Below are 16,713 nucleotides of genomic sequence, written 5' to 3'. Positions count from 1 at the left end.
ATGTTACCAACGACATGCTGTTGCAGATGACCATCATGCAGTGACAACCTATTTTCCAGTAACACCTGTGAAGGATTAAAAATAATGGCACCATTTCCAAAATTGTTGATGTGGAGGGCAGATTCTTGCAGAGACAATCAGCAATGAAAAACAAGGCCCTCTGGCTCTATATCAGCACCCTACACTGAATTTTACGTCTGTGAATATATATGAACTGGGTTTGGAGATGCATGAGGACTAAGTCCAAAAGCCGGTCCCAATTTGCCAACCAATTTAGATAGTAGTGGAAGTCCCAATCCAGATAAAAATGGTGCATTCATGCGATCCATGTGCTGTTTCCAGGCCACTAAATGTAGAAACTGGAGCTGATGCAAGTAAGCCTGCCTTAGGCAACTAAATCTGCTATAGAATTTAAGAGAAAGAGATGAGCTTGCAACTCTGTCTTTACTCTCCATGTCTCCAACAGATCCAGGTTCCTGTCTATTTGTTCCAGAGAAACCCATACTAACCTTTTTTCTGTTAGAAAATTCAGCCCAACATATAATAAATCTTGAGAAGAACTATCTCTGATATGGTGGAAGACCAAGCATGGCCACATTTGACCAACAGCGAGACATATATGGTCTGAGGGACTCTAGACTGCCATCATAGGTCAACCAATCATCAAAATATTCAAAGATTTGGAAACCCAATGACTTATATGGACTATGACTACTCCTATGACCCTGGGAAAAGTGTTGGGTGCAGAGACTAGGCTGAATTACTGAGTTTGAAAGTGGAAGAACTCCACGCCTAAACAAACTCTGAGCACTTCTTTGTGGATCAAAAATAAGGATGTGAAGGTTCACATCCTGAAGATCAACAGAGACCGCTAAACTGCCAGGTCTTATGGCATCCCTGAAAGAGGCCATGTTTTCCATCTACTTCAGCAGAAATTTGTTTAGAGAGGACTGGTCAATAATTAGATGAGTCTGTCTCATTTTTTGAAACCAGGAACATCTAGGAATAGAAAGCTGGAGATTATTTTTATTTTAGCACCCTCTCTACTGCACCCTTCAGGAGAAGGGAGTGGACCCCTTCTGTTAACTAAGCCAGATTAGTACTAGAGGAGGGGTATCCCAGAACCATCTTCTCTGACAGAAAGGACCCTAACATTGACTGTTATGCCTGACCAAACCTGCGAAAAGATGTTCAGTCTAGCATCAATGGGAATTAAAGGAAGCTTTATGGTCTGCAAGAGAGTTAGCGGGCCCCTATGGCAGTCCACCTTTGTCCACAGAAAAGGGTTAAGGCCCTGCCAACTTCTTTACTGTGATTGCGGCATGCTCTTTGCAAGCTCATCTGCCAAAGGGGAGGTCTGAAATAGGACTGCTGCTTCAACTCTACTATAACTTCAAGGCTTTAAGGAATTTAAGAGGTGGTCCCTAAAAACGGTCAGGATGATTCTGTTTCTTGTTTGGTTTCATTGTTTATGATATACAAAAAAGTTCTAAAGCACCATTTTATGCACTAAGTCTATGCTAATATAATTATTTGGCAAAAAGACACCATACATTAGTATTTCAATAAAAATACATGGTTAAAGAAGGCAATACTAAGCTTTCAGGACATTGAAAAAAATAATACATCAACCTGGCACTAATATCTTTTTTTAAAACAAGGGACTATGAAGGACTTAACAAAAAAGTCAGCAAGTTACAACTGTTGATAAAAGGCAAGAAAAGTATATGAGATAGTCTTGTAAACATGCCTGATGCACTGGGCTCTTACTCAGAGACTTATTTAGTGTTCTGGAAGCTGTTGTTTGACACTAATTGGAGGATAGAACGTTTGTTGCTTGGTCACATATTTCCAGCACCCCACCCCAAAAAACAGTCAGGTATTTTCTCCCTCCCACCCAAAAGGTACCAAATATGCAATATCAGCAGGTAATATATTACTGATATTAAAATATGTCAAGTATATGTCAATAACACATACTGGTTTTGAAGCCAATTTACTTATCAAAATTTGTAATGGTATTTGTTTGATGTTCTGTTTCTGTCACATGTATGAGCAGTCCCCAAATGTTAATAATTAATACTTTTCTGCATATTTCTCTTTCACACTCAAGGATGTTTTCAAATCAATTTCAAAACCAAGACAATTTAAAAATATCCAGCAAAATGGATGAATAATTATGTGTACATGTTCTCTATTAAAGCAAGGGATGAATTTAATGATACCAGTAATGTTATATTGGGGACATTTCCACTTTTACATGATTAAAATAAACAACTGGTGTCATTATTTATGGATGAATAAAGAAATTAATTTCAATATTCAAATGCATAAAGTTTTTAAAAAAAACAGGTCCTTAATATAAATAAAGATGCATTTTCAAGCAGTTTTTGATACGGATTGACTGAAACTTATCATTGAACTATTAATGTATCAAAGACAGCACTTTAATTAAACTAATAAATTCATGTGTGAAATTACTGCAATTATTCATTTATCAATGACAACCCAACTTCTCATTAAACAACATGAGTAATAAATTACTCCAATACATGTACAAAGTACAAACCACAACTTATAATACACTTAATTTTCTCAGCAAAATGCATGAATGTGACGAGAATAAAATGAATACTTGCATGTGACACTGAGACTTGTCAACAGGATGAGATCAATATAAAGGAATTCCAAATCTGTTATGTTATTTCCCATCTGTAATTAACAAAAATACCATTTACTAATTTCTTTAAATGTTATTATGTTGTTGTTGTTGTTCTTGGGTTTAACACCATTTTTCAGCACAAGATAGGCTATACATGGTGGCCAGTATAACTGTTGGAGGAAGAACCCTGGAAAACCCAAGGAAGAACCACCGACCCATGAGAAGCTACTGGCAGGCTTTCCCATGTACCCATGCTAGTCGAGTCTTGGACTCGAACCCACACAGACAGAAGTGAGATGTCAGTGATCTGGAATGGTGAGCACTTTAGACCACTTGGCCACTTGTGGCCCAAATGTTATTATAACTCAAGATTATGCAATTCATTTTTTACTTTATCAATGAGATAGATATTGACTTAACTGAAGACAGTATCGGTAAACAGATTGTGTAGAGTAAAACCTGTCTTGAGAGAGATGCTTTGTCAGCAAAGATTAGTTCCTCCACACTGAAATCAATTACTATGTGAAAATCTAGCATGTTGTCAATGGGCAAGTGAAAAAGAGTTGTTATAAAATCAACCAGGCTCGCAAGTACACTTATGTTTTCCAAGCATTGGGAAATTCTAACAAAGTAGCTAGTGTGAAAAAATTAATTGTTACCTAATTTTCTTCTTAGAAGGAGCATAATGAAGCAAAGAACACGAACATTTGCTAGAACAAGCCTATAAACATGTCTTCTTTACTAACCTTTTGCTGGACTGGTAAGGCAGCAGACATTCTCCTAATGTATTATGATAGGATATTTTAAACATATTTATCATCGGGAACAGATACACATATAGAACCAATCTGATCACAATGTCAAACTTCCCCCAAGACAGGCTACACAAATATGTACTTAATTTCATCTCCATCAAAGTTTAGGGATTTTATAAGGATCTTTGAAAAAGTATAGTGAAAAATCAACAGATATATAAAATCAGATTTGATAGGAATTTATATAAAGTGTTGGTATAGCTGGGAGACCTGAAGACCAATTCTTTAGAAGACATTTTTGGAAGACTTTCAATATAACACTAAACTTTAAATAAAATCATAACATTGTCAGTGATGTCATCACTACTGAATAAGTTATACGTCTGTCTTTCCATCTACTAATACAGGTGACACAAAAATATTGTGATTATACATACCCAGTAAAGTATAAGCACAGACACAAACTGAGTGAGACTGTAACATGCCATGTACTTAAAGATGCCAAATGAAGTCACAAGGGCAGCTCTTCCTTCCCTAAACATAAAGAAATTCATATTTTTATATTAAATTTGACAAAGATGGACCATCAATCTTCTTATTATCAAGGTATTTAAACTGGAATAACCACTTTATTTTCATATCTGAAATATCTTTCTTACTCTATCAAGTTTTAGACTAATCTAAAATGAAAAGTTGCTTTGCCAAATTTTCTTTATCAACTTTTAAACTAATCCTACCTGAAAATGTACTTTGCTAAATTTTCTTTTGAAATAATTTTACCAATTTCTTGAAAAATGAATATGTTTTGACTTAATAAGTTTGCAAGATGCATTTTATTCTTAAAGAGGTTGCTACTTAAAAAGCTGATAATTATAAATCTAATTATTACTGAACCATCAATGAAAAGTGATTATTACCTGCCTTCACTGCATCTTGAATATGTCTCTGATTCAATCTGGGGTAAACTTAGTCTACAAAATATTTTCTTTGCTATCTTGCATACTCAGCCAATCATAAAAATGTGGAGGTCTAAAAAGTCTCTCACATATTTATAAAACAATTATTTGACCCATCCACTAAAGGGAAAACAACAGACTACAAAAACTCACTTAATCAAAATCATATATGCCTGTCAAAATTAGTTTATCACCGAAATTGTCAGGCGACAATTTTGTCACTATCACACACATATCCAATTTGAGTCCTTTTCATTTTAGGTTATTGTTGCATGTATTTGTCAACAAGCAAGCAATACCTGATTGGTTGGGCAGAGACTATTGTAAGATATCATGCCTTACAGGCTTATTTTTTTTGTTCAGGATGCTATTCATAAAATTGACAGCTTCCTGAAAATGTAATGTATTTTTCTAACATTCCGAAATGCAGACAGCAACTCAAATTCGTTTTCATATATACCACCCACTATAATGTACATGTATATAGTTGTATTGCTGTTCACTAATTACTGAAATAGGACTTTTTAAGTTATAGGGCTTGAGTGATTTACTATTATAATCAAACTTAATCTCTGTTTCTCATCAGTACAACATCCTCGTTAAAAAAATATTTTCAAAATAAAATTGGGTTATTTCATTTATTTCATTTGCTATTAAGAGAATAACTCGACTATGTTTCTTGAGATAGCTCTTTACTCATGAAATCAGAAAGTCTAGTCTCTTACTGGGTCCATATAATTATACACCAACTGACCAAGTGTTCATAATTTGGTCAATGCCCTGACATCCTATTTGAATGTTCAGTACAATTATTTTTCAAGCCTAAATACGAGCTTCTTTTCAAAAACTCCCAGAGTTTGATATATTAATCGTATTCTCAGTAAAACATTCAGATTACTTGGACATGTCAAGCAAAGATGAATGTTTCAGAAATGGTTTCCTAAATTAGTGTGAGTGTATTAACAAGAAGTAAAACAGTTGGATTCAAATTGAATCCAAGCAGACAAAGTTTAAAAGTTCTATTACAGATATCATGAGACTAAACGGTGAATAAACTTTTGTGACAATTACAAACATATGTATTTAATACTGAATTGTTCATTGCCCCTAAAATCAATATGAAACATTCAAAAACTGTTTTAAGTATTTCTCTGTTAAAATGCATCATGTTGGTAATTCCATCAATGAAGTTCATAGTTTTGCACCTGTCTCTCCCCCATATTGCATACCTATGAGGATATGCATGTAATAATTTCTTAGTTAACTGTCTTGGTTGGATATTGTTTGGAAATCTACAGAGCATTTTTGCACTTTGTGTACAATTATCATAGCAGGGTTGTACTGCATACAGATCATTTGTTACAGTCTGTGAATTTAAAAAGATTTATTAAATTTATTCTGATCTCTATTAGTTTTTGCATAACACATAGCTGTGTTTGACTTTCACTGTCAGAAAATTGAAGTAAGGAGTTAAAATCGAATTAAAATTTGGTAATGAAACATACAATGCCATCTGTACACGAATTTATTTGCATGTACATTGCATAAACATTTAAAAAATCCATTAAGTAATGTAAAAGTCTTTGCTACTCTACTATCTGATATGTAAACTCTCACTTTTAAATCCATTGTAAATCAAATTTATCAAACTTGCTGAAACAACCAATATAATACAATAAAATCCAGTAGTTGCAACAATCAGGTAATGGCATATTATACAAAATAAATCTTATCTGGAACAAGATATCAGTAAATAAAGTTTTCTGATTCTATACACATTTGTTATAGCCTGATTATAATGTACATTTTTTGTGTCATATGGTACATAAAGGCAATTTATACAAAGTCTGAAATGAGTAAACATACCAGCAAAACAAAAACCAGAATGCAAACAAAATGCGGAATGACAGCAAAGTGGCAAATGAAATTTCAAGGCAACAGACAATGGAAAAGAAAACTACTGAATGAAGAATGATGATAAATTTGTTGCCTCTATACCCAATTGTTTTTACAGAATTTTAAGTCATTTTATATATATACATATAAGTGACATCCTAGTTTTATTTGGTTGAATTGATATAATACAGGTCATTTAAAAATCATTGTAGGGCCTGAATCCTACAGGAAGCTGTACATGCCTGTTCTGTACCATGCTAACCTGATAACTGTAGGCACACAACTGATGTTCGGGCACTTGGATGTGAAAAGAGAAGCAACAGAGGCCTCGGCTTCCGAAAGTGAGATACCAGTATGTGCAGCTTTCAGGGCACCACAGTCATTTGCTCCATCCCCACACATCCCCACATAGTACCTGCAGACAAAACAATGGACTTAAACTACAACTATGCCTAGATGTATCTATCTATAAAAAAAAATTCTGAACTTCACTGTTCCTGGTAGTTATAACAGGGATCAAAATTAACACAAATCTGCTATTCATTAACCCAGCTGTTATTAACCCATCGGTGCAGTGAAAATTACCACTGGTCACTGTCATAAAAGTAGAAAAGTGGTCATAAGTCGGCAATTAATAAAAAAGTTAATTTGATCTGTTTATTGTATTAATTGAGTGCTTGCTACAAAAAAGCTTCATATCATGAGATATAATCACTGTCCGAGGCACAAATGAGAGATGTCAAACTATTAATCAAGGAAATTATTGTGATGATTATCATAACTGTCCGTGTTTACGTGGAACTAACTTGCTGTACTGCACCAATCATTGCTGATTTCCTAATAATGATACAAAAGGTACAGGATCTCAGACCAAACAGAAAAGGCTTCCTTTGCCAACTCAAGAAACAATCAAGAATTATACCAAATAACGAGTTTTAATATTAAATCATTGTTAATAAAATTTCAGTGCATTTTGTGATGACAATTGGAAACACGATGAAGTATAAGGAAGATTCACAGCTGCTACTGACATGGTAGAAATTAGATGATGACAAGAGAAAGCCTGATTGCTTAGTTGATCATACGATGCAACTAAGAAAAAACCCAGAAATGCTGGTGAAATAAAAACAAAACATTTAAATATGGCCTACAAAAGGCTGTGCTGAAGTTCACTTTCTGCTTAGAATATTAAAAGAAATACAAACGTGTAGGGGGTACATCGTTTGCAAGTCATATTGGTGATATATATTTGTTGTTGTTTTGGGTTCATATTATAACAATGTTTTGGTGATTTTTGAGAGAGTGAAAAAAATCCCAAATTGAGACAATTTATCCAGACAATATTTCAATAAAATTTAAATAATGAGCTGTAGCCTTCAACAAAACAGAAAGTGAATTCTCCAAGAAACCCAATCTACTGAAAAATATGCATATTCCTTCACATATGCTCACCAATCTAATCAATGTTAGGAGAATATGTAAGAAAATGAGATAATACTGAGAATCCTAACCTATATATTGGACATCTTTCAAGGAAAGAAAAGCTGTATTCTTATAGGAAAGATAATCTGCTTTTCTAACTTGAAAACAACACAGATGATGATCTTATGATCCATGACAATTATATATGGTTAAGAATACATACTGTACTCTTCTTGCCAACAAAACTTTTGCCTGCAAATCCAGCAAAATCACTAAACTATACCCTGAGGAGCATGTCATGATATCAAATGGGTATGGTGGTCATATGTGCAGCATCCACCGGATCCATCAAAATAATATATTGTCTCTGCCAAATAAAATCACCGTGATAACAACTTGAGAAGACAGTGCATGTCAGTCAACAGCTTCTTCTGTGTCTCAGACCAAAAACTTACAATTGAAGCTTGCAGATATCACTATAATTTCATGGGCTAAAATCTTCATAAGGCTACCCTGATCTTTTTTAACTCTGAAGTACATCCAACATATAACTCACTTCAGCCATGATCAAGAGGCTTGATGGGTGATATATTCTCTCTTAACATTCACTTGGAGATTCATGTTCTTGTTCTACAACATCTTTCTGTGTACTTTACATAATGCTTGAGAACATGGGAAGGGTCACTTCTCTTGAGGAGTTGTCTGCACAAAGACATCATAAGCCAATTTTTGGCTACAATGACAGATTACATGATTAGGATAATGGTACGATCCATCTTGAAATGAAGATAGTTTCATCCACCGAAAGGGCATGTAAATTGCTTATTGTGTGAGCTGATTCAAAAGCTAATAGGAAACACAATTTGTACGATAGGTACTTCAGTGAGGTTCCAGCTACAAGCTCAAATTTACCTGAATTATGCTATATCAAAACCCGTCATATATTCTGTTTAGGAAACTGTGATGAATATTTGTCTATTCAAGTCATGCAGGCATGAAATATCATTATCATGACAGATATTCCTTCTCTAATGATGCATGAATGCATCCAATATCATGCAGTGGTAGCCTTTGATGGCATTCGGGGCCAGCATTGTCTCCTTGTACAGCCAGAGAAACAATTCAGCCTTTGAGGAACTGGGGCTCTCAAAGTGATGATTCTATTCAGTGTATGCCAATCTCTGATTACATATCACTTTCCATCATACGTCTTCAAATTGGAGGGCTTTCTCGCTCATGGGAGTTTCTTCATAATTGAAGGTTTAAATCCTTTGTTTGGTAAGTCTCCCCCCTTACAAGAGTCAGATGTGAAGGAAAAATCACTCTGGATAGGGAAGGAAAACCTGTGACCATGGTTTTTTGAGAAGGCTCAGCTTAGGTGGAATCTTCTTGTGCAGACCTATCAAACAAATGATTAGTTCATTGATCCTGAACTTGCCCCATCTGAAAAAGCCTATCAGAGTCATTTCATAGTTCTGTTCACTCAGTTTCTGTATTAGTACCAACACTAGGAGATATGCAAAGGTCTACATCCCCTCCTAACTGATTGAATGTTTACCCACGGCCCAAGCTTCTGGACCCAGAACTGGAGAGATAAAGGTGCAGTGTGTGACCTCGTCTCATCGTTAAAATGATCAATTATTGGATTACCCAACAAATGCAAATCAAATAAAGGACCAACTGATGGACAAAACATTCTCTATGAATTCTCTCTTTCACAATCTTTTCGGGTTCAAAATTACTCAGTGATATTTCCAGAAACATATTTCCAGCTCTGATCTACTTTACAAATTTAAAAATGGTTGCCATAATTGCTATCATCAGCCATTTTTGCTTTTCTATTAGCTCTTATTTAAATATGCATTAATAAAATGTTGTTCATGAATGTAAGATTAAAACAATGACAGAATACATTTGCCATGGACCAATGTGCCAATCAAAATTAGTTAAGACTACTATTAATGTCAAGCCAAAGTGTCCAGATGTGTAAAGTTTTGCCTACCTGACCAAAGATAAATGTTGCAGTACTACATGAAATAGAGCTCTATCAGTAATGCAACTTATGTAACTACAAACACTTTAGCTCAATAAAAATTGTATATAGCACAAAGTAAATATTTTAATGCATGACTTGAAACTTACTAGTGAGAGTTCTAACAAATCACTATTCCCCAAATGTAAGATTTCATACAAGCTTTGTGTAATTTACCCTCTCCTGCAGCATCTCATTAATATGTGACACTTTTGTACTAGGCAAGCTAAGTGTCCAGTCTTTAGAAACAAAGTAACATCTCTGCCAGATATGACTGAGAGTGAGAAAAAACAATATTTTTAATCCTGTCTTGATATATTTTTATCTTCATTTTACGTACATAAATGCCCAGTGTAGCCTAATGTTTGAGTAAATAGTAATGAAAAAGTATGTGAACATTATAAAAAATACAAAACCAGAACTTTAAAGCTATATACTTTATATATCTGAATATTCACAAAACAAACTCAAGTAGTTGAAATACCAAAAAATGATAATTTAAAATGCTGTATTGTTTTTGTCTGCACGTAAAATAACATTTCTACTCCTGCCAAAGATTACCGTTTGTCAGTAAGTGCATGTACACTGCCTACAGGTATTCAGCTCTTGGCTCTTGCTTAGCATATTTTTTAAATTCAAGGATCTGACACTTCCATCAGCAAGTACAAAGGGCAACACTAATTAAGAAATTACAAGAGCAAACACCTGGCATAACACTGTACCAAGCCAATTAACGTAAATTAACATCATTAAATGAAACAAAGAAAGACTGAAAATATATACAAAGCAACTCATGCTCAAAAACAGAATTTAAAAAGAAATAAATTAATTGCTAAACTCTGCTGACTGGGATAAGAGTTAGAATAAAGACAGTATATAATATGGGCTTTATGAAGGAGATGAATTAACCTTGGTACATATATGGTAGTTAAAGAGCCAGAGATGGCAGATACCAACTATTGTTAAGATCAATTCACAAAGCTATAGATGCCAGATACTCCAATAACTAAACCCAAATGAAACATCATGTTATGCTAGTTCATTATGGACAAACCATTTAATTTTAGTGCGGGGTGTCTGTAATTTTCTTTTAAGCTGAGATAATTTTACATCTTATAATAATTTATTTTTTCAATTAAAACAATGACTTTGTTTTAATTTCTTTGAGTGACAGATGTATTTTCAGGATCATTAGATTGCTAACTGTTTCCTCCAGTATTTTGTTTATATTGTTCTTGATCTTCTGTAAGACAAAGATTTTGTGTAAAGAATGATTATGACAATGTTATAAAGGCACTAACTTGCTTATAATGATGGAGATTATTTATGATTTATAAAAAAGATCATCAAACTACTGGACATGAAGTACTGTAAATATCTAACAACACTTCATCCAAACTAAGATTTCTGTGCTGGTATGTGCTATATACCTGATCATTTCGATAGAGCAAAACTTTCATTTTTATACAAGAGTACGACAGGATTAGTGAAACTCTGCTTAAATTCTGTACAATCTAAGTAAAACCACTGACCCAATATCCTGTAGATGTTCTACAAGCTGTGCCTTCTGATCAGGTGACATGCGAGCAAACACTGTTCCCTTGCATACAATCTGAAACAATGAAATACAACATTACAAAAATCAAAAGTTGCTGTCAAAAATATGCAACCAAAATTATGAAATATTTCCTCATTTCAATGAGAAATTTAGGAAAATCATTACTTATTATTGCAATTATATTTAATGAATTAAATATAGACATTGTGCACTAATTCATAACATAAATAGGTGTACATAAAAATTCTGGAATATTTAAGATTTATTCATGAAGCAAGCAAAATGTAAAAATATGGTAATCCACAAGGCCAGCCACATTCCTTCATATACTGAAATGTAGAGCTAGTATAGGAGTATGCATTTCAAAAAGCCAGTTCTTTACAGTTGGTAAGCAGAGCCTTAACGCATGAACCCCTGGCAATGGGTTTATATGGCAGGAGGTAGTAGCCTACTGGCAAGCTATGTAGCATCAAGGTCATGTAAGATACACTAAAGTGAGTGGTATTAAAGAAAGGTAGACAGATGTAGCTCTACAATGATACCAAATAATCTGGAAGTTCTAGTTGCACTACAAAATACAGATGGAAAAACCTTACTTTTTGGACCTAATTTTTTTTCCATCCAAAATTCACCCATGGTCAAAATCCGATTTTGTGTCTGGATTTTAGACTTTTGGGTCTCAGATCTAAGGCAGGCTGCTATGAACTGCAAACAGACAGATGAACCTTTGCAAAAAGTAGGATAAGATGGACATTTGGAATAAAGAGTGGTCTTGATACAAAAATAATGTAGAGAATCCAAGTGCAGGGGCATACTAGAAATCCAAATCATTCAAGGTCTCACTAATATAATGGTGCATAATAACTTTGACTGTAATCTATAATGTGATCTATAATAAACTGATGCTTCAGAAAGCACATGGGCCTTATCAAATGTAAGGCAGCATAATATGACTAACATTTAGTGAAGCTAAGTTAACTCCCGTAAATTATACTATGGTATGCTGAACATCAAACTCAAACAAGATTTTCTTAATTAAAGTAAGGTGCCAAACTTCAATGAAATTCAACAAACTAGAGTGAAGCTATATTTGGAAATTGAAAGTGGAGAAAGATCAATCTGGGTTCCTAATTTTTCTAAACTAGACTAAACCCAATTTTATGTAGATTTCAATTAATGAGACAATGTTTTAAAGGGTTAGTTTTAGCTATGTATTTTCCAAGCCCATCTCATGTATTAATAATTCTCAAAGAATATAACTCTGTCCCTAATGGAAATGAAATATACACCAAAACTATATCAGAATATGATCAATGGTTGCTGTCTAAGGGTTAAAGAATTATGCCAGCCATGGTTTCATGATAACCGTAAAGGAATAATATCATGTTAATTGATATGAATCATTTCTTATCTCCATTGTAACCACCATACTTCAGCTACATTTTCACTGTAACACAAATGTGTCAATGTGTCAACTATGTTTTTTTTTTATCATTATGTTTGAGGGTCAACACAATTCAACTGCTGGAAGGTGGGAACAGTAATTATGTTATTGCAGTAGAAACAGAAGTTCACTTCTGTGCCAGTGTGACAGGTGCAGTTCAATCTCTTTGTTTGCATGTGCAGTCATAATGAAATAAGTTCATCCTCAAGAAGAGATACCAGCTCAATTCCATTTCAGTAAGATTAGGGGTCATTCAGTGCTTTATACTTGTCTCTAAAGACAGACAATATTTCTGTTCATGGTTCACAAAGAATAGAAATATACAGCTTCGTTTGTTTCTCTATTCGTTGAAAACCTCTCACACAAGCCGATGGTCTTATGATTTTGATTTTACCTGCACTTATCGTCCTTGAACCTCTTACCGGTAGTATGGTGAATAATTTTGGGCAAATTCATCTGCTGTTGTCCGGGTAATGCTATAAGGCTTAACTTTGCACCCATGTTCTGTTCAATAATGTGAAACAGGTGCAGAACTACCACAGGTTTATTCATTCTGCTATATTTGTCTTACAATGAATGACTAAGGACTGAGACACTTTATGCTGACATGCTGACATGGTTTCAGTGTGGGACTTTTGGCAGAGGAGGGAGATAATCATCAAAGGACTCTCTAATTACAAAACACTGGAAATCTACACGATCAAAGATAGCCCTGGCACCATTTACAACACCATAGGACACATCATTGATGGCTATACCTTTAGGCCTTGCCTCTTCAGGTCTCCACTATACAGTTCTTGAGGGTAAACAACGAGCAAACAAACATAACGAAACATCCATTTGCTCCATTGATCCTCGAACCAGTTACATGGATTAAACATCCCATATCCCATCTGAAAATTTTGACTCAGACAAAGTCCAGCTTATTGACCCTGGTGAATAAAATCAGTTATGGAGACCAGTCTAACCCACATATGTCATGACTGCATTCTGTTACGTATATCTTTATTGTGACTCCTGGAACATGGTTTTATCTAATAAAATTACATTTTATTCATGGTTGTAAATGGTACAGAATATCTTTAGGTAGATTTCACATGCATGACCTGGATCTATTAAGAACAAAAGTTACTTAGAATTTATTAACAGATGTTTACCTATGTGATGACAATTATTACTAATAATCTTAATAATAAGACTGGCTGATGGGGTTTCAACATTTCTACAAGAATTAATTAACTTCATGTTGGTTGTGTTAGGTCACATGAATAGGCAGGTTTGAGGCAAACTGATTAGTACAATCTGTCAACTGGTGTATATTGTGAACTTCAGTTGCAATAGAAGGTGTATATAAAGAACTGAGCAATCATATTCATCTCATTTCTTGTGTTCCTGTTGTAAGTGTGCAGACGTTTATTTTTTTGTACTTAAAGACTCTTTGAGCAAGAGGAAAAATGTGTTTGGACTGTTCAGTGGAAATATAAAGTGCTCATTATTTGGACTACAATATTATTCAGGAACTGTTGTGAATAATTCCAAGGAGTTCTCAACACTGCCATCTTGCCAATGTCATGATTCTTGCAGACCAGTAGATTTCCAGTTTTGAATATATACAGAATTTTTCATTCATTTAGGACTGTAAGTTCCTCTCACATTTTCATGTATAACTTTGATAATTAAATTCTTTGTTAAATTGTACAAAACTTGATGGTTTTGTTTCTTACTGTTACTTAGTTTATGGTTATCATACTGTGCTTAGCACCCCAGCCTCCACCAGATGCCACCTCTCATGTCTCTCAACCTTTGGTCAATAGAGGGGATATTTAATCGGTTACCATTTGGAAATCACTGCTTCTACTTCAAAGCACTCCAATAGTTTTGTCAGCAGCACACCTGAACACTCCTCACCAGCAAATCAAAGGACATCAGCCTCACCTCATGAAAGCAGAGATGATGATTTTTTCTATCAGGCTCCAGTTTCACTACTTAATTTCACTATGTTGTATGACCTAGTTCTTGAACAGAACTGTTCAAAATGCCTTGGCCAATTCCTCAGAGCATTCTTAAATTAACAACTGGTGGAATCAGATGCACTGCTTTCCACCTCTACCTTCCTTAAACATCACCATAAGGCCAATCTACAAAAACAACCATTATCCTCTAACCAAAAGCCTGATCGACTAAGTATGCAAACAAGCCAATAAAGAGATGACTTTCAAGCCCATCAGCCATTATATTGATATGGAACATTTCAGGAAATCAACAAATGAACCAAGGGGTGAGACTCAAACACAAATGTCTGGCAAGTCATACTATATTAGTTTCTCACATCAGAAACCACGGTTCTAATGAAAAACAGTGGACAAAAGACAGAAAAGTTACAATTGCGTTTGCCAAAATTTCTCTACACAACTGCCTCCAACTCTCAAAAAATGAATTTGTCTCCAAACCATTCTTCCCACAAATCCCTGTTGGAGGAAGATTCAGTTCTTGTTGCCAAATGGGACAAAATTTGCTACAATTATCACTGGACTCAACAAAGGGTGTCCGAAGGGCTATGCATCACTTTCAAAATACCTCCTCCCCTGCCCTAGGTTCCATCAGCTAAAAACACAGCCATTCAAAGCCACTACCTTGAAACAGGAAATAAACAACCTTTTCCAGAAAGGGCTGTAGAAATCATGCAAAATTTAAATTCCCCAGGACTTTATTCCAGACTTTTCTTAGATCCAAAGGCAAACTGCACTCTGTGCCTTGTGATCAACCTAGGCACTTTCAATCAATTCATTCACATTCCTTGGTTCTCAGTAGAAACATCATGGAGCATTTTAAATGCCGTTCAAGAGACGGACTTCAGAATTAAAGATAAAAACTTTTTTCTTAAAGAAAAGAGCTTAGGCACACCTAAAATGTGAGAAAATCCTAAAGATTTCCCCTGCTATAAGATTTGATGACAGTATTTCAAGGCCTTGTTTGCTGAATGTTCTGTGAAAATCAGATACAGTAAACCCCAAATTTACATGTATATTATGTTCTTAAGAAACCCTGACTCTAGGTGAATTTTCCAATAGGAAATATTAGAAAATGAGGGGTTGCAATTTCCTTCGACACCAAAGTACTTAAAAAACCTTTTTCAACCAATACATGCTTAACATCTATGAAACTATATATGACTTGCATTCAATAGTTTGTCCTCAGGACCATTACATTTTAACGCTTGATAAATGTCATGTATTTGTTGGAGTCACCTTGGTCGAAAGCAGAAAATTATCTCCATTCTGGCATTCACTCTATGTTGTCAGCGTGTGTTCCATTTTCTTCATGATAGCCGACCTTGTTAATGGAATATGGGCAGTAGATAAACATGTAGCACTCTGACAGGACAAATTATTTTTTTCTGCATTGTTCCTAACTGTACAGAGAGTTGACTCAGAGAGCCTTATAGGACATCTAATTTCTTTTGTCTTCTTACCTCTTTCTTATCTCTCCATAACTCCAAAGGGTTAAGAGAGCTGATAGGTAAGTAGAGATGTGGCTACCACAATGGCAACACTGAGACTGAGCAAACCTTCCAGAATCTTGCTTGGGATCTCATGCTGCGCATTTGCATATGTATGCAAATGATGCAAGTCTTGATGTGTATTTTCCTGCCTGATTGTTAATATTAATTTGCGTATGCATGAGACTCATGAAAGATGCATTTGCATAAATACCGTATATACTCACGTATAAGCTCATTCACGTATAAGCCGAAACCCCCCCACACTGAATTGGTAAAACTGTTATAAAGTGCATGACCCGCGTATAAGCGGACCCATAATTTCTAGACTACCGGTACATCACAAAATGCACAAAGTGAGTTCTGAATACATTTATTTAGGCAAATCACATTATTAAATAAAATGAAAGTAAGAAAGCATTTCTTCTAATGCTGCTTTGCTTTTCCGCCATTCCCATACTTGCTTCTTGTTCACAAAAAATTTGCGTA

The 16,713-nt window shown here is 34.8% G+C and overlaps 1 protein-coding gene across 3 annotated transcripts in view; it reads right to left on the bottom strand.

Annotated features, from left to right (window-relative positions):
- The window catches only part of LOC149781395 (polyamine-transporting ATPase 13A3-like), a 110,338-nt gene that overhangs the window by 55,563 nt on the left and 38,062 nt on the right, over positions 1-16,713 (bottom strand). For all 3 annotated transcript variants that reach the window (XM_089935488.1, XM_089935489.1, XM_089935490.1), the window contains exons 6-9: positions 11,256-11,335; positions 6,532-6,684; positions 3,855-3,951; positions 2,640-2,712 (exon numbers count right to left, since the gene is read on the bottom strand). In XM_089935488.1, coding sequence (XP_089791614.1) covers positions 2,640-2,712; positions 3,855-3,951; positions 6,532-6,684; positions 11,256-11,335 — 403 coding nt within the window. The remainder of the gene's footprint in view (positions 1-2,639; positions 2,713-3,854; positions 3,952-6,531; positions 6,685-11,255; positions 11,336-16,713) is intronic.

This window comes from Sinohyriopsis cumingii, chromosome 15 (assembly GCF_028554795.1).
Source record: "Sinohyriopsis cumingii isolate HCF-2022 chromosome 15, ASM2855479v2, whole genome shotgun sequence".
NCBI lineage: Eukaryota > Metazoa > Mollusca > Bivalvia > Unionida > Unionidae > Sinohyriopsis > Sinohyriopsis cumingii.
The sequence above is the reverse complement of the archived record's forward strand: the minus strand, read 5'-3'. Positions and strand labels throughout refer to the sequence as shown.